The 18527-nt window shown below is 44.3% G+C and overlaps 1 protein-coding gene across 1 annotated transcript in view; it reads right to left on the reverse strand.

The window, feature by feature from the left end:
• Window positions 1-4687: 4687 nt before the first annotated feature.
• LOC142295004 (retinol dehydrogenase 7-like) overlaps window positions 4688-18527 on the reverse strand; it is a 58801-nt gene continuing 44961 nt past the window's right edge. Inside the window, exon 4 of the mRNA XM_075338073.1 lies at window positions 4688-5255. Coding sequence (XP_075194188.1) covers window positions 4920-5255 — 336 coding nt within the window. The 3' untranslated portion in view covers window positions 4688-4919. The remainder of the gene's footprint in view (window positions 5256-18527) is intronic.

Raw genomic sequence — 18527 nt, forward strand, 5'->3', positions numbered from 1 at the left:
ACTGTGGGAATCCGGCTGTGAAGTCCAGTCACCTGACTGGCTGCTCTCAGTGAACTCAGTTGAACCCGCTGTCAGATTGCCAGACTGGCAAATTGCGGAACACGGCCGCACAACAGTCCAGCTATCTGGCAGCAGGTTCAACTGAGCTCACTGAGCATAGCGGTGGATCTCCCGAGTATGAACTCCAGTGACCTGACTGCTGTACTGACAGATTGCAGGAGACGGCAGCACAGCAGACCGACAGTCCAATAGCTATGAGGCCCGTAAACCTTAAAGGAGCCTTTAATGACGCCTTTGAGGTTTCTGGAGTTCCCAGCTGTTGGAATACCTGGAGAAAGGGAACTCTGGTAAGAGGTCACAGCCTCCAGATGTCCCAGCATCTGGGAGCTCCAAGAACATTAAAGACTTTCTTTGAGTTGACAGCAGGTTAACAGCTGCCACAAGACCCGGTGGCTGTGAGGTCTGATAAAAGGTTACCGGAGTTCACAGCCACCGGTTCTACTGGCAGATGTGAGGCCCGGACACCTTAAATAAGACTTTAAGGGAGCATTTAAATTTCCTGGAGTTTCAAGCTGTTGGGACACCTGCAGGGTGTGAACTCTTACTAGAATTCACAGCTTCCAGATGTCTCAGCAGCTGGGAACGCCAAGAACGTTAAAGGTTCCCTTCAATGGGAACTCCAGGAACCTTAAAGTCTCCTTTAAAGGCTATTCTATCGTCCTCCTCTACGTGTTTTCCATGTTGTATTGCAGTTCCACCTTCTAATTTTTGGCAGCCCTTGCACGCAGTGCATAGGCTTTATTAATTGAGGAGTGCCACTCCTTAATAACGGGGAAAAAAGTGTATTCTGAGGCCATCCTATATGTGTCTTCCAGACTGTATTGCAGTCCTTCCTTGAATTTTTTTGGGCAGCCCTTGCACATACTGCATTGGCTTTACTAGTTTCAAAATCATGTTCCTTAATAATGCGGAAAAAAATTATTCACTAAAGCCACTAGAGGTGGAGATAGGCTAACACACTGGTAGGTAGCTGACAAGGGCAGTCCCAGGGGATCACAGTGCCCCGGCAGCTGGTGCCACGGGTTTTGTAACAGCAAAATCTGACAAGCAGACAGATGATGCCCAATAGTCCAATTACCAAAGACAAAAGCAGGGACTAAAACTTAACATTTAATGTATATCACATTAAAATCGATATTGGTTAAATAGTGCAGTAAAAATATGCCGTTTGGCAACAAATAAGAATAGTCTCACCCAGATGTTTTCAAGGGTAAGAAGACACACCGATCCAAGGTTGATCACAAGCCGGAAGAATCAGGAGAAGGCGCTGGGAGATGGATAAACATAACCCCTGTCATGCCCCGTGATTGTGCTTCCGCCCTGACAATGGCAGCATGTGTGAGCGCACCCATAAAAGTAATTCTGGGATTGTTTTTCCAATTTTTTTGTTGCATTCTCTGTCCAAGAAAAATAATTATTTTTTTTTTGCAGATTTAAATCTACACCAGATCAAAAATAAGCAATTTGAACATGAGACTTCAGGATTTTCTTTCACTTTTCTGGCATCAGGTAACCCTTCAAGTTTTGTGACATAACTGTGCAGAAAAAAACACGACAAAACCTCAACATGTGTACAAGCCCTAAAAACAAGAATTTAGATGTGAAATATGATAGGAAAATTGATAGAGCTCATTATAGTCAGTGAGATAATCGAGCTCCACTGATCTGTGTCTAATGATAAATTCATCCTCAGCCAGTTTTCCATTGCTTATTGCCTATAATTGGAAAGTAAGCCTTGCGTGAGTGAGTTGTGTATAATGAACAGTGTAAAATACATCCCTGTGAAGTTTTTAAATCACTAAATAAGTATATGCTGGTATTGTTCTCCACACACTTCTTTTCTGGCAGTCTAAAGGCATTGTCCATTTCTAGGACAACCCCTTCTCATTCCATGGGTGTCAGAGGTCGCGTTCCCACGGTTACTGTGAGGTTGTTACGTCACGTTAGCCCTGTGCCCAATGACTGCCAGCTTCTCTCTCCCTACCTACGGATATATGAGTAAATAACAGGAAGTGTGTAGCTGACCACAGCTGTCCCTTCCTGTTGAGCCCTGGTAAGCGCGAGCACTAACACTGCTGGGCCGGCGCAGACACGGGAGGTGAGTAAGAGCTTTTTTATTTTAATTAGGGGAAACGCGGAATTGCAAAAGGTTGTCCTAGTTGTGGAAAACCCCTTTAAGGCAGCAGTTCCACCTCTAATCCCTTTTATAAACTACCATTTCATGATTTAGGGAGTCAGTATTGTGCCCCTGTTTGCTTTAGCCGACGTGCCCTGAAATTATTGCTACCCAACTTTTTCTTCCCCTACCAGCATAGTATGGCATTAGAAGATATTCCGCCTCCTTATAGTAGGTTTAGATTATAGAGCAAATATAACAATTCTAAGACTACCCTTTTTATTCAATAAAAGCATGGTGTCATGTCCCCACCGGAGTCTGCTCCTGTGACTTCTGCTCCGATCGACAAGCGACACCGTGTTACCACCGTGGATAGTGCTGGGGATGGGAGAGGAGTCGGTGTCAATGGCTCTGGTGGACGCAGGCTCCACTCATCCACTGAGCTGGGTTTCCCTGGGACCTGCAGTACCACTGGTTGACTGTAGGTGGCGTGTGTCTTCCAGCTGAAGTTACCATCATTCAGCTATAGCCAATGGGAAGACACCACACCCTTCTTATAACCACTGCCAGAGATAGTTCTGTATTCCTGGTTCCTGTCTCGCCCTGTTCTGTTTAGTGATTCTGGTGTTGTGACTTCTGCTTGTTTCCTGACTATCCTCCTGCCTGCTGTTTCTGTACCTCGCTGCCCGATCCAGATTTGACCTCTGCTTTGTTTACTGATTACATCCTTGGCTGCGGGATTCTGTCCCTGTTTTGCATTTCCCGGTTTGACCCTGCCTGGCTACTACGCTCATCGGACTGCAGCCTACCACAGATAGTGATCGCCAGGGCCCTGTGTAATTCAAAATCCCTGTATAGGGGTTAAAGGGTTTCAGGTTCTCGGGGTCCTGCTTTGTGAGCAGCTTTCCTCTAGCCTGTCTATTACAGCCAGTCTGAGTCTTTGGATCCAGGCAGGCATTACACATGGGCATCAACAGATTGATGATTTCTCTAAGTAAAATTTATTGTCAAAAGAGTTCCAAAGTAACTCTAGTGCCTCCAAAAGGATCCAACTTTCTAGTAAAAGTCGGGACTGAATTTCCAGGTAGAGGGAACCAGGGATACCCAACCCTTTGTGACCCCTATCATAGAGGACGGGTGAAATTTTGCTGTATGCACTATCCAGCACTGCTGCTTACTTTACTAAACTACCCGTTATCGAACAGTAACATCAGTAACATCATTAGAGCCATTACCATTTATTAACAACTTTGTAAAGAATACGGAAATACTGGGTTAGTGCAAAGAGTGAAATTTCACACTCTTGCTCTTTTACTGTAAGAGGGGTTGCAGAGGGCTATATCCCACTCTCCATGTCAAGAGCCAAAAACTTTGAAGTTCGGGCCCCATTTTTGCATGAAAGCCAGCTTCTTCATTGGGCATCGTGGTTACTTCAAAGCACTTTTAACAAGAACATATTTTTGAAAAATCACCAGTCTTGGGCTGCCCACTCTGCGTACTGTTTAAGGCCTCCTTCATACGTCCATGTTTCCAGTATGTGTGGTGTCCATTTCCACACGCACTGGAGACACGGACACACGTAGCCCATTAAATTCAGTGGGTTTGTGAACACGTCTGTGTGTACGTCTGTGTTTTCACTTGGACCATGTGTCCGTGTGAAGCACACGCGTGTCCCTGTGTTCCACATGGTGACTGTCCTTTTTCTGCTGGCAGCACAGATGTTACACGGAGTGCACACTGATGTGAGCAGTGTGACATCAGAGTGACACATACCAGAGAAAACACAAGACATATAAAAATAAAGAAATTTTATACTTACCTGTTTCCTGCGCTGCTGTCTCTGCCTCTGCTGTTGCTTCCGGGTCCTGCTCATTATGCTCATGCGTTTTCACTGCACTGACCATGGACCCGGAAGTAAGAGCAGCGCTGGGGACAGGTAAGTATACAAGATCATACTGTACGTAAGCTATCCGGATGTCACACGGCTAGCACACGAACAGCGTACGAGGAACACACAAGCGGACACGCAGCTGACCTTACGTACCTTCACAACGAACCATCACACAAGTGCATTTAATGCACAGATGTGTGAAAGAGGCATAAGAAGAAGCAATTCATTGTTCAGCATCATAATGAACTTGAAAACAAAAAGGTTTAGTTACAGTATCTTAGAAAACATATATTGTATTACTTGTCCCAAATGTTAAATTTTTTCACTATGCTCCATTTGTAGTTTCTATTCTTTTAGTAGACTTTCACAATATACTCTATTTTTCTTGAGTTTTGTAATTACCGGTACTTCCAACCGAGTGCTCAGCGAGCAGATTGTGATGTGAACCCAGGCTCAGAAGTTGATGTGTGTTTTGCTTCCCACAATACAAGTTGATGTTGATTTGTAGGTTTCGGAGTGGTCTATTCATTGCAAAAAAAAATCTAGAAATTTAGAAATCAATCACCCTTTCCCCACATTAGACAAACACCATTCAAGAGAAGATATGTTTGTTGATCAGATTTTTATTTCCTTTAAAATTGCAATTAGCTCCAACAATAAAACCAAGATATGGTTTTTCTCATCCCTGACCAAGCCTGTGAATGTTCTTCAGCAGTGAAGCTTGTGTATACGTAAGGCAAATATTATTTTTTTCTACAATTTATTTTTAGGCCAAGCACAGAGGGGTTTATCATTCCTGATCAGATTTCATCCACCCTAATCCTTTATCATAATTTCAGGAATTTATATTGTTTACATTTTTTTTCTGCCTTGTAGAATTTTATCAAAAAGTAATGTTGGAAGCCATAAATATAGGTATACAATAACTTTTTCTGCAAATGTTGCGACCAGATAACGAGCTTTTGGTGTAGGTGATGTGAGAGCGTCTACAATGGTGTCCACAACTTCATAGCCCTTGCTGCTGCCGCCATTAAATTGCTTGTTTACATATTTTGTTGTGCGATCTATGAATTGTTTGCTGTACATCTCCTTCATCTCTACAGAAAGAGAGTCCCAGATGTTTTCTGCATCCGCATTTTGTTGAATTTTTGTTGCTGGAGCATAATTTCCAGGTGTGATAATACAAACCTGCAAGAAAATATAACAATAAGAAAATTAATTGTTATTCATAGATTTAATGGCAACTATGGCATAACAGTATTAGGCTTCATATACAGCTATAGCGCCAGCTTCCCTGGTACGCCGGCGCTCCGCGGCATCCTAGCACCATATCCCTGCCGCTCCTCTTACCTTCATTTCCATCCACGTGCAGTGCGGTCCCCGGCTGACAACACCTGAGGATGCCCACGTATGGTTTCTTCAGCTCCTGCTTAGGCCCCAGACCCTGCACATTTTGTGTGGGGATTCCTGGCCTACAGACTAGGAGGTGCGCGCATGCTTCCTGTCTTTTTATTAGGAGGCATGCACACCTTGCTAAGGTGTACCCAGCCTATGGCTGGGAGGCATCTGGTATAAAAGTTCCTCTTCCCTGATGGCCATCACCAATCAACTTCCTTAAGTTACTAAACCTAGCTGTGTGTTGGTCCTGCCATGTTGCTCTAGTCTGCCCGTATTCTGCACCAGTCCTGATTGTATCTAGTTCGGCATTGCTCATGTCAGCCCTGGACCTGTCCTGTCCATGTGTTCCCCTGGTACCAGTTTGTATCCTGTTTTTGTAGCCCTGCTGTGTACTGTACCTGTACCTGTACCTTGCTGTGTCCTGTACCTGTAATCTTGCTGTGTCTTGTACCTGTGAATTAAGTCCTGTTTGTGTTTTGAACCTGAAGTCCGGAGTCCCTGCTGTGATGGCACCATCCTGCTATGGTCCAAGCCTGCTGGACATGCACCACCCTGTTGCAGTCCAATCCCGCTGTGCCTGCACCACCTAGCTGCGGTCCAATCCCGCCTGCCTTTGCCCCTGTCCTGCGGTACACCTAGCCCCGGCTTAGCTGCCACAGTCCCTGGATGCCGCCCTTCCTTTCCCTTGTCTGGGTGGGTCCGGGTCCCCCCCGTGGTCCAGTGTGTCCACCTCACCCTTGGGATGCACCATCCCTGCACTCACTGTCTCATCCCCGCCGTCAGCAAGCGTGACAACAGCCCTTAATTTTTTTTTGTTGGATTTACTGTATATGGAATCTGAATAGAGGTCTTGTGCAAAAATCAAGACTCGTATTCAACTCTTTACTAAAAGTTACCCTTGTTCAATTGATTGATACAATTACTTCACGATGTGGAATTAGGCTATGTGCGCACATAGCGTTTGTCCCTGCAGAAATTTCTGCAGCGATTTCAACAGCACACGTGCGCTTCAAATCGCTGCAGAAAGAGTCCGTAATGAAAAAAAAAAACAGTCGATTTCATGCGCTCTGAGTGCAGCCCCTCCCATAGACAGAACGGGGACTGCATGCAGAGCGCAGGAAAGAAGTGACATGTCACTTCTTAGAACGCGCGGTTAGGGCAGCAGCCGAAGCGCTGCGCTCTAATACGCCACGTGCGCACATCTCCTGCATAATCTTCATAGATTATGCTGGGGACGGAGGACGCATGCAGTTACGCTGCGGGGCAGAGCGCAGCGTAACTGCATGCAAATACGCAACGTGCGCACATAGCCTTAAAGTCACTTTTGCATCCGAGTTAGTTGCTGTGGGCTGAAGGTAATGCATAATATAAAAATATATAATTTGCTGAGGTTTAAGTACCGAGCCACTTTGTTCGTTAATGGCCAAACCAAATTTTTCTAAATCTGACCAGTGTCACTTTATGTGGTAATAACTGGAACGCTTCATCATATCTCAGTGATTCTGAGATTGTTTTTTGTGACATATTGTACTTCATGTTAGTGGTCAATTTTTGGTGATATTATTTGTGTTTGTTTATGAATATATCAAAAATTTGGCAAAGAAATGGAAAATTTCACAATTTTCAAAATTGTAATTTTTATGCCCTTAAAACAGATCCTTGTACCACACAAAATAGTTAATAAATAACATTTGCCACATGTCTACTTTACACCAGAAACATTTTTGAAACATTATTTATTTTGTTACGAAGTTAGAAGGGTTAAAGTTTTATCAGCAAATTCTAATTTTTCCAACAAAATTTTCAAAACCATTTTTTAGGGACCATATCACATTTGAAGTGACTTTGAGGGGCCTAAGGGACAGAAAATACCCAAAAGTGACACTATTCTAAAAACTGCACCCCTCAAACTGCTCAAAGCTAGTGATGGGCGATCCCGAACTGTAAACATCAGGGATCGTACCAATCACATAGTGATCGTGTACACGATCCTGATCACAAGCTTTCCTGGGAAGCTCGTGTAACAGTTCGGGTCCAGGGGCTGTAAAAAAAAAGCACATTATTAAAAAACATTATGATCATACTTACAGGTCACGCGATGCGTCCTGCAGACTCTGTCTCCTGGACGCTTCTCTCCTGAACAGGAACGGTCAGCTGCATGTATTTCCATGCAGCTGAGGCGCTCCTGTCCTGAGAGCATCAGGCTTTGTGGGGTGATGCAATGTGGGACACAAGTGCAATCATCCCCTCACTGTCAGCCTGCTTCTCGCTCTGTACAGAGCGATGTAGCAGAGCTGACATGGCTCTCTCTGTTTCTCACTTTATATAGACTGTGTCTGTACAAAGTGATGAAGCTGACATTGCATCACGATTCCTATCTATTTGGTCTTGGATTTTCTTCAATGGCAGTGAGGTATTTAACCCTTTCCTTGATCTGCACCTATAATAATACTTATTTGACTTTCAGAAAAAGGTTTCTAATATTATTAGAAAATATATGGATTTGGGTGTCATTGATTCAAAAAATCTCGGAATATCTTTATAATTCAGAGACGACCAATAGTAGAATCTTTGGATTAAATACTATCCTCTTTATCTGTCGTGGTAGAAAGAATTTTAAACCCGTTTATTAAAAATGCATGCTCTTTTCTGTTAGAAACATTTGATTAAAACTAAACAAACAAAAAAAAATTAGAGATAATGTGGGTTTTGATACGTGCCTGGTTATAATTGATGTAGTTATACCATACATGTAAAGAAAGACATGGACAACACATCCTAATATTATACATTGATCTATTGCAGCCAAGCAAAATTTCACAAAACTGAAAACGAGATTCCTAATTTAACATTCTGATAAGACTGTATGAATCCCACTGCCACGCCAGTGCAGACCTCTCAATACGTTCCTTAAAGTTGTGGCGTCATGCACCAACCACCACCGCAGCGATAGTGTATTGGCCAGAGTGAGTGACCTGGTGCCCCACAGCACCCATACTAGGAGGCTGGGTCCTCATGGCTCCATGCTATGCACCAAACCAAGAAAAAAATCCCTATTTAAAATACCAATTCTTTATTTAGTCAACTCACTAAAAAACTGTCAATGCAGTCACATATAATAGCCACAAACGCAGGTGGATGAAAGGTGAGCGGGACCAGTGCGCCAATTGTGTCGATATTAAATGGTGTTTTAAAGATATTGGTTAGGCAGGGGTAGGGGTAACCTAATGCTGACCCTATGATTTTCCCCTACCTACCAGCGGAGTGTAAACACCCTAACACTCGGTGCCCCCGCTCCTCGGCGGCTGTCCCTTACTGACCCTCCACTCCACATATACTACCACCATCACCATACACCGTGTATATGTATATTGTGCAGGTCATATACTTGTCTGGTAGCTGCTCTCTAAAGTCAGTAAAAAAATGCTTTAAATATACCAACTAGAGAAATATAAGAGAAAATATCTCATACTTGTGCCGATGCACATATATTCAAAAATGCAGCACCACAATGACTGTACATTCAGTTATAAAATATAAATAAGTTGTACTTATCCCATCGCATACAAGTCCCATCTCAACACGTTTCTCCCTCAGGATATCTGGGGGTTCATCAGGAGATGTTCAAATATTGAATCCAATGCCGGTCACACAGTGGAGATCCGGATAGTATCGTGACTAATGACGTCACTTCGGACCGCACAATCAGGGTCCTATCTCGTTGGTGGTGTCAGGGATAATGCCACACCATTCCATAGTCCACCTGTTCTTAAATAAACTCCGTTATGCCCATACCACCCCGCCTCTGGGAAGCTTACCGTCCCATTGTTTTTTCAATCTCGCGCCAATTCGCGTGCGGGTACGTCCGGCGGTGGTGTCATCTGACGCCACACAGGAAGTCAGTATGGCCCACAATGCTCAGGGTCCCAAGCGTCATCTCGCGCCAATTCGCGTGCGGGTACTTCCGGCGGTGGTATCGTCTGACGTCACACAGGAGATCATTATGGCCCACAATGCTCTGGGTCCCAAACGTCATACCGGAAGTTAGCGTCACGTGGAGCGCTAAATGCGCTCCACTTGTGGAGCCTCCCCCAGAAATCGGAGGATACTTCCGGAGGCGGAATAGTCTGATGTCACAGGGTGAACCCAACAGGGCCATGCCCACAATCCTAGATCTCGGACGTCAGCCAGGAAGTTTCACAGTATGGAGCGCACCATGCGCTCCACCTATGAGACCTCCCCTAAGCCACCCGGAGAGGGGATGCTCCATAAGGAGTCATTACATAAGGGCCTGAGGAGCCTAGTCCGACTAGGCTCCTCAGGCCCTTATGTAATAACTCCTTATGGAGCATCCCCTATCCGGGTGGCTTTTAGGGGAGGTCTCATAGGTGGAGCGCATGGTGCGCTCCATACTGTGAAACTTCCTGGCTGACGTCCGAGATCTAGGATTGTGGGCATGGCCCTGTTGGGTTCACCCTGTGACATCAGACTATTCCGCCTCCGGAAGTATCCTCCGATTTCTGGGGGAGGCTCCACAAGTGGAGCGCATTTAGCGCTCCACGTGACGCTAACTTCCGGTATGACGTTTGGGACCCAGAGCATTGTGGGCCATAATGATTTCCTGTGTGACGTCAGACGATACCACCGCCGGAAGTACCTGCACGCGAATTGGCGCGAGATGACGCTTGGGACCCTGAGCATTGTGGGCCATACTGACTTCCTGTGTGGCGTCAGATGACACCACCGCCGGAAGTACCCGCACGCGAATTGGCGCGAGATTGAAAAAACAATGGGATGGTAAGCTTCCCGGAGGCGGGGTGGTATGGGCATAACAGAGTTTATTTAAGAACAGGTGGACTATGGAATGGTGTGGCATTATCCCTGACACCACCAACGAGATAGGACCCTGATTGTGCGGTCCGAAGTGACGTCATTAGTCACGATACTATCCGGATCTCCACTGTGTGACCGGCATTGGATTCAATATTTGAACATCACCTGATGAACCCCCAGATATCCTGAGGGAGAAACGCGTTGAGATGGGACTTGTATGCGATGGGATAAGTACAACTTATTTATGTTTTATAACTGAATGTACAGTCATTGTGGTGCTGCATTTTTGAATATATGTGCATCGGCACAAGTATGAGATATTTTCTCTTATATTTCTCTAGTTGGTATATTTAAAGCATTTTTTTACTGACTTTAGACAGCAGCTACCAGACAAGTATATGACCTGCACAATATACATATACACGGTGTATGGTGATGGTGGTAGTATATGTGGAGTGGAGGGTCAGTAAGGGACAGCCGCCGAGGAGCGGGGGCATCGAGTGTTAGGGTGTTTACACTCCGCTGGTAGGTAGGGGAAAATCATAGGGTCAGCATTAGGTTACCCCTACCCCTGCCTAACCAATATCTTTAAAACACCATTTAATATCGACACAATTGGCGCACTGGTCCCGCTCACCTTTCATCCACCTGTGTTTGTGGCTATTATATGTGACTGCATTGACAGTTTTTTAGTGAGTTGACTAAATAAAGAATTGGTATTTTAAATAGGGATTTTTTTCTTGGTTTGGTTTATTATTGGATTCCTTCTTTATTTATTTTTTGTGGTATAATTTTTGATATGGCTGGCTTCCTGTCAGCACCTCTCAATACATCTGATTGGATGAGTGATGTGGAAGAGGTGTTTTCTGAGACCTCTGAATTAAGCAAGACACTGGCCAAACCCAGCATTAAGAATATCTTTACAGAATTGTTGTTATGTTATAAAGACCACTTGAAATCGTGGTGGGAGGTGAAATCATTAGAGCATTATATAAAAAGCGGTATTGTTCCAAGAGGTTTGAGGATACCACTCACACCTGCACCAAGGTCAAGGACTCAAGTATTGCTAGAGAAGTGGCGTAAGGAGTCAATAGCGTCATCAATCCGCTTCATGGTAATCTTCTTAGAGGAAGAAAAACTTACCCTAGAGGAATCATCAAAAAAACTTGAGGCCCAAATTGAGAAAGCCCGTGAATATAAATCAGATCCTGATTTCATTAATAAGGAAACTATACTAAAATCAACGGTAGAAAAATACCAACAGGAGCTCAAGGAAAGGAAGCATAGGCATTACGTACGTGATCTGGCTGATTTTAAAGATAATAAAGCCTATCCTGCCTTGGAGCCGTACGAACACACGGGTGACCCATCCTCCTCAGACGCGGATACCTCCGATACTGAGTATCGGCAAAGAGAAGGTGGCCCAAGGGGCAATAGAGGAAGGGGCCAATTTAGGAGGCATAAATATAATAAAAAATGGGAGGAAAGAAGGGGGAACCAAAGATTCCCACAGGCTGGAACATCTTCAGGGGAACCTTCCACTACATCTTCATCCTCAGCCTCTTCCTCCACTCCGGCCCCTTTTTTACAGGGGATGGACGGAATGTCATACCAACTACGTACATGGTTAGTGGGAGTACAGAAAAAACATTAGGAACAGGATCTGAGGAAGATCGGCAGCGAATTATCAACTTGTCTTCATACACTTTATCCAGTGATGAAGAAAAGGTGTTGGCTGCTGGTCTCACATTTGTTCCGACTACACGATGTGATCCTTTTTTATGGATCAAAGATATTAATCTATTTCTCAGAAAGCTCAAGTGGAGAAAACACTTTATAACAAATGACAGAATAAGATGCCAACAACTTGGTATTCCTCTGGAATCCCTTGGTGATGTTAGGATTTTGGCCGGACTTGCGGAGGAGAGCGACCGTGAAATTGGGGACGGTCCCTTCTCAGAACTGAGACCTAAGAGCCTGCGATTACCTCCACCTGGAGAATACAGCAACATAGATATATTTGCCAAATTAGTATCAGCGGAGATTAGTAAAATAAACCCAAAAAAGGAGGCTGTGAGGCCAATTTGGGGCCAGTGGAAAGGGAGGCATTACTATCCCTGGAAAGGAATAAGAACATCGTTATCAAGCCCTCCGATAAAGGAGGGAACACAGTCATTCTTGATGTGGAGAAATATAGAGATATGTGTTGCTCTATTCTCCATGACTCTGAGACATATGAGATACTGAAGGGGGATCCCACTAGAAACTATGCCAGTGAACTGTTGGAGATTTTGACACATGCATTAGACAACATGCTAATCTCTAAAAGTGACTTAGACTTTATGTATCTGAAATGTCCGAGAATAGCAACGTTCTATTCACTTCGAAAGATACATAAAGGTATTACGCCTTTGAAAGGTCGTCCAATAGTTTCTGGTATAGAGGCACTGTGTCAGAATGTGAGTGTGTATCTGGACAAAATCCTGCGCCCGTTTGTGACATCATTGCCCTCATACATCAGGGATACTGCTGATCTAATTGGGAAATTGGAAGGAATTTATGTGGATCAGGGCACCATCTTGACATCAATAGATGTAGAAGCCCTATACAGCAGTATTCCTCATGAAAAGGGCATTGAGGCAGTAGAGTATTTTCTAAAGAGCAGGGGGAGCCACCTTGGGCTTCATAATACTCTGATTGTAAAACTATTGAAGTTTGTCCTCGGACACAACTACTTCCTTTTTAATAGGAAGATGTACCACCAACTCAGGGGCACAGCAATGGGGAGCCCCTGTGCTCCCACATACGCTAACTTGCTCTTGGGGTGGTGGGAGGACACAGTTGTCTTTAGGGACGAGGATGTCATTTGGACCCCCAGAATTTTATTCTGGGGGAGAGATATTGATGACATCCTCGTCCTATGGTCGGGTGACCAACACTCCTTTAGGTCGTTTGTGGAACATCTTAATGTAAACAACCTCAATCTGAGATTTACCTTCGAGATAGGGGGTGATAGGATCCCCTTCTTGGATCTGTATATTAAGAAAAATCGAGATGGCTATCTGGATACAACTATTTATAGAAAGCCCACGGCCACTAATAGTTTATTACGGTGGGAAAGCTGTCACCCAACAAACCTAAAGAGAGGGATCCCAAAGGGACAGTTCCTTCGACTTCGAAGGAACTGTTCAAGTTTGGGAGATTTTCAGGCACAATCCAACAATCTTAGACGCAGGTTTACGGACAGAGGATACCCAATGGGGGTAATTAATAAGGCTTACAATTTTGCTAAAGGGAGAAATAGGACAGAATTGATTGTACCCCGTCAGAAAACTGAGATTGACGGTTTAACCAGATTAATCGGGACATATGACGACCAAGCGGATAGAATAATGGATATACTGAGGCGACATTGGAATATCTTACGGGCAGATCCGGATCTGACTGATACCTTAACAATTAAACCTTCGGTCACCTTTAGAAAAGGTAGGTCAATAAGAGATCATGTAGTCCATAGCCATTTTGAATTACCCAAGCCTGCGGGGACATGGCTAGATAGGAGACCTATTGGAACCTTTAGGTATGGCTCCTGCAGCTTCTGTAGATTCCTTGATCCCTCAAAAACGTTCACAAGTGCTGTGACAGGGAGAACATTCACCAATAGAGACTTTGCGAACTGTAAGACCATGGGCGTGGTTTACATGTGTACTTGTCAATGTCCCAAAAACTACGTAGGTAAAACTAAGAGAGAGTTTAGAGTAAGGATAGGGGAACATATGGGGGACATTTTACACAAGAGAGACACCGCGCTAGCCCGCCATTTGGTCCAATATCATAATGGAGACACAAAAAGTGTTCTGTTTAAGGCAATAGAGACAGTTCAGAAACATGAAAGATTGGGGGATTGGAATAGGCTAATTCTCCAGAGGGAAACCAGATGGATCTATCTACTGCGGAGTATGAGCCCTGATGGGATCAATGAACAGCTCAATTTCACGAGTTTTATATGATCTGTGGGTAGTTCCCTAATAAAATTTGGTAGTCCTTGGGATACCCTCTTTCACACACATAAATATAGGATGGTTTATCTTTGGGATGGGCAGGAATGTCCTTATGCTGATTGTCCTGACAGGACGAGCATCTGTCACTATGTGGCAAATAAATTCTATAACTATTACTTTAAATAGCCCGACTAGGCTCCTCAGGCCCTTATGTAATGACTCCTTATGGAGCATCCCCTCTCCGGGTGGCTTTTAGGGGAGGTTTCATAGGTGGAGCGCATGGTGCGCTCCATACTGTGAAACTTCCTTTCTGACGTCCGAGATCTAGGATTGTGGGCATGGCCCTGTTGGGTTCACCCTGTGACATCAGACTATTCCGCCTCCGGAAGTATCCTCCGATTTCTGGGGGAGGCTCCACAAGTGGAGCGCATTTAGCGCTCCACGTGACGCTAACTTCCGGTATGACGTTTGGGACCCAGAGCATTGTGGGCCATAATGATTTCCTGTGTGACGTCAGATGATACCACCGCCGGAAGTACCTGCACGCGAATTGGCGCGAGATGACGCTTGGGACCCTGAGCATTGTGGGCCATACTGACTTCCTGTGTGGCGTCAGATGACACCACCGCCGGAAGTACCCGCACGCGAATTGGCGCGAGATTGAAAAAACAATGGGATGGTAAGCTTCCCGGAGGCGGGGTGGTATGGGCATAACAGAGTTTATTTAAGAACAGGTGGACTATGGAATGGTGTGGCATTATCCCTGACACCACCAACGAGATAGGACCCTGATTGTGCGGTCCGAAGTGACGTCATTAGTCACGATACTATCCGGATCTCCACTGTGTGACCGGCATTGGATTCAATATTTGAACATCACCTGATGAACCCCCAGATATCCTGAGGGAGAAACGCGTTGAGATGGGACTTGTATGCGATGGGATAAGTACAACTTATTTATGTTTTATAACTGAATGTACAGTCATTGTGGTGCTGCATTTTTGAATATATGTGCATCGGCACAAGTATGAGATATTTTCTCTTATATTTCTCTAGTTGGTATATTTAAAGCATTTTTTTACTGACTTTAGACAGCAGCTACCAGACAAGTATATGACCTGCACAATATACATATACACGGTGTATGGTGATGGTGGTAGTATATGTGGAGTGGAGGGTCAGTAAGGGACAGCCGCCGAGGAGCGGGGGCATCGAGTGTTAGGGTGTTTACACTCCGCTGGTAGGTAGGGGAAAATCATAGGGTCAGCATTAGGTTACCCCTACCCCTGCCTAACCAATATCTTTAAAACACCATTTAATATCGACACAATTGGCGCACTGGTCCCGCTCACCTTTCATCCACCTGTGTTTGTGGCTATTATATGTGACTGCATTGACAGTTTTTTAGTGAGTTGACTAAATAAAGAATTGGTATTTTAAATAGGGATTTTTTTCTTGGTTTGGTTTATTATTGGACTCCTTCTTTATTTATTTTTTGTGGTATAATTTTTGATATGGCTGGCTTCCTGTCAGCACCTCTCAATACATCTGATTGGATGAGTGATGTGGAAGAGGTGTTTTCTGAGACCTCTGAATTAAGCAAGACACTGGCCAAACCCAGCATTAAGAATATCTTTACAGAATTGTTGTTATGTTATAAAGACCACTTGAAATCGTGGTGGGAGGTGAGATCATTAGAGCATTATATAAAAAGCGGTATTGTTCCAAGAGGTTTGAGGATACCACTCACACCTGCACCAAGGTCAAGGACTCAAGTATTGCTAGAGAAGTGGCGTAAGGAGTCAATAGCGTCATCAATCCGCTTCATGGTAATCTTCTTAGAGGAAGAAAAACTTACCCTAGAGGAATCATCAAAAAAACTTGAGGCCCAAATTGAGAAAGCCCGTGAATATAAATCAGATCCTGATTTCATTAATAAGGAAACTATACTAAAATCAACGGTAGAAAAATACCAACAGGAGCTCAAGGAAAGGAAACATAGGCATTACGTACGTGATCTGGCTGATTTTAAAGATAATAAAGCCTATCCTGCCTTGGAGCCGTACGAACACACGGGTGACCCATCCTCCTCAGACGCGGATACCTCCGATACTGAGTATCGGCAAAGAGAAGGTGGCCCAAGGGGCAATAGAGGAAGGGGCCAATTTAGGAGGCATAAATATAATAAAAAATGGGAGGAAAGAAGGGGGAACCAAAGATTCCCACAGGCTGGAACATCTTCAGGGGAACCTTCCACTACATCTTCATCCTCAGCCTCTTCCTCCACTCCGGCCCCTTTTTTACAGGGGATGGACGGAATGTCATACCAACTACGTACATGGTTAGTGGGAGTACAGAAAAAACATTAGGAACAGGATCTGAGGAAGATCGGCAGCAAATTATCAACTTGTCTTCATACACTTTATCCAGTGATGAAGAAAAGGTGTTGGCTGCTGGTCTCACATTTGTTCCGACTACACGGTGTGATCCTTTTTTATGGATCAAAGATATTAATCTATTTCTCAGAAAGCTCAAGTGGAGAAAACACTTTATAACAAATGACAGAATAAGATGCCAACAACTTGGTATTCCTCTGGAATCCCTTGGTGATGTTAGGATTTTGGCCGGACTTGCGGAGGAGAGCGACCGTGAAATTGGGGACGGTCCCTTCTCAGAACTGAGACCTAAGAGCCTGCGATTACCTCCACCTGGAGAATACAGCAACATAGATATATTTGCCAAATTAGTATCAGCGGAGATTAGTAAAATAAACCCAAAAAAGGAGGCTGTGAGGCCAATTTGGGGCCAGTGGAAAGGGAGGCATTACTATCCCTGGAAAGGAATAAGAACATCGTTATCAAGCCCTCCGATAAAGGAGGGAACACAGTCATTCTTGATGTGGAAAAATATAGAGATATGTGTTGCTCTATTCTCCATGACTCTGAGACATATGAGATACTGAAGGGGGATCCCACTAGAAACTATGCCAGTGAACTGTTGGAGATTTTGACACATGCATTAGACAACATGCTAATCTCTAAAAGTGACTTAGACTTTATGTACTGAAATGTCCGAGAATAGCAACGTTCTATTCACTTCCAAAGATACATAAAGGTATTACGCCTTTGAAAGGTCGTCCAATAGTTTCTGGTATAGAGGCACTGTGTCAGAATGTGAGTGTGTATCTGGACAAAATCCTGCGCCCGTTTGTGACATCATTGCCCTCATACATCAGGGATACTGCTGATCTAATTGGGAAATTGGAAGGAATTTATGTGGATCAGGGCACCATCTTGACATCAATAGATGTAGAAGCCCTATACAGCAGTATTTCTCATGAAAAAGGGCATTGAGGCAGTAGAGTATTTTCTAAAGAGCAGGGGGAGCCACCTTGGGCTTCATAATACTCTGATTGTAAAACTATTGAAGTTTGTCCTCGGACACAACTACTTCCTTTTTAATAGGAAGATGTACCACCAACTCAGGGGCACAGCAATGGGGAGCCCCTGTGCTCCCACATACGCTAACTTGCTCTTGGGGTGGTGGGAGGACACAGTTGTCTTTAGGGACGAGGATGTAATTTGGACCCCCAGAATTTTATTCTGGGGGAGATATATTGATGACATCCTCGTCCTATGGTCAGGTGACCAACACTCCTTTAGGTCGTTTGTGGAACATCTTAATGTAAACAACCTCAATCTGAGATTTACCTTCGAGATAGGGGGTGATAGGATCCCCTTCTTGGATCTGTATATTAAGAAAAATCGAGATGGCTATCTGGATACAACTATTTATAGAAAGCCCACGGCCACTAATAGTTTATTACGGTGGGAAAGCTGTCACCCAACAAACCTAAAGAGAGGGATCCCAAAGGGACAGTTCCTTCGACTTCGAAGGAACTGTTCAAGTTTGGGAGATTTTCAGGCACAATCCAACAATCTTAGACGCAGGTTTACGGACAGAGGATACCCAATGGGGGTAATTAATAAGGCTTACAATTTTGCTAAAGGGAGAAATAGGACAGAATTGATTGTACCCCGTCAGAAAACTGAGATTGACGGTTTAACCAGATTAATCGGGACATATGACGACCAAGCGGATAGAATAATGGATATACTGAGGCGACATTGGAATATCTTACGGGCAGATCCGGATCTGACTGATACCTTAACAATTAAACCTTCAGTCACCTTTAGAAAAGGTAGGTCAATAAGAGATCATGTAGTCC

This window comes from Anomaloglossus baeobatrachus, chromosome 3 (genome assembly GCF_048569485.1).
Source record: "Anomaloglossus baeobatrachus isolate aAnoBae1 chromosome 3, aAnoBae1.hap1, whole genome shotgun sequence".
NCBI classification, from domain to species: Eukaryota; Metazoa; Chordata; class Amphibia; order Anura; family Aromobatidae; genus Anomaloglossus; species Anomaloglossus baeobatrachus.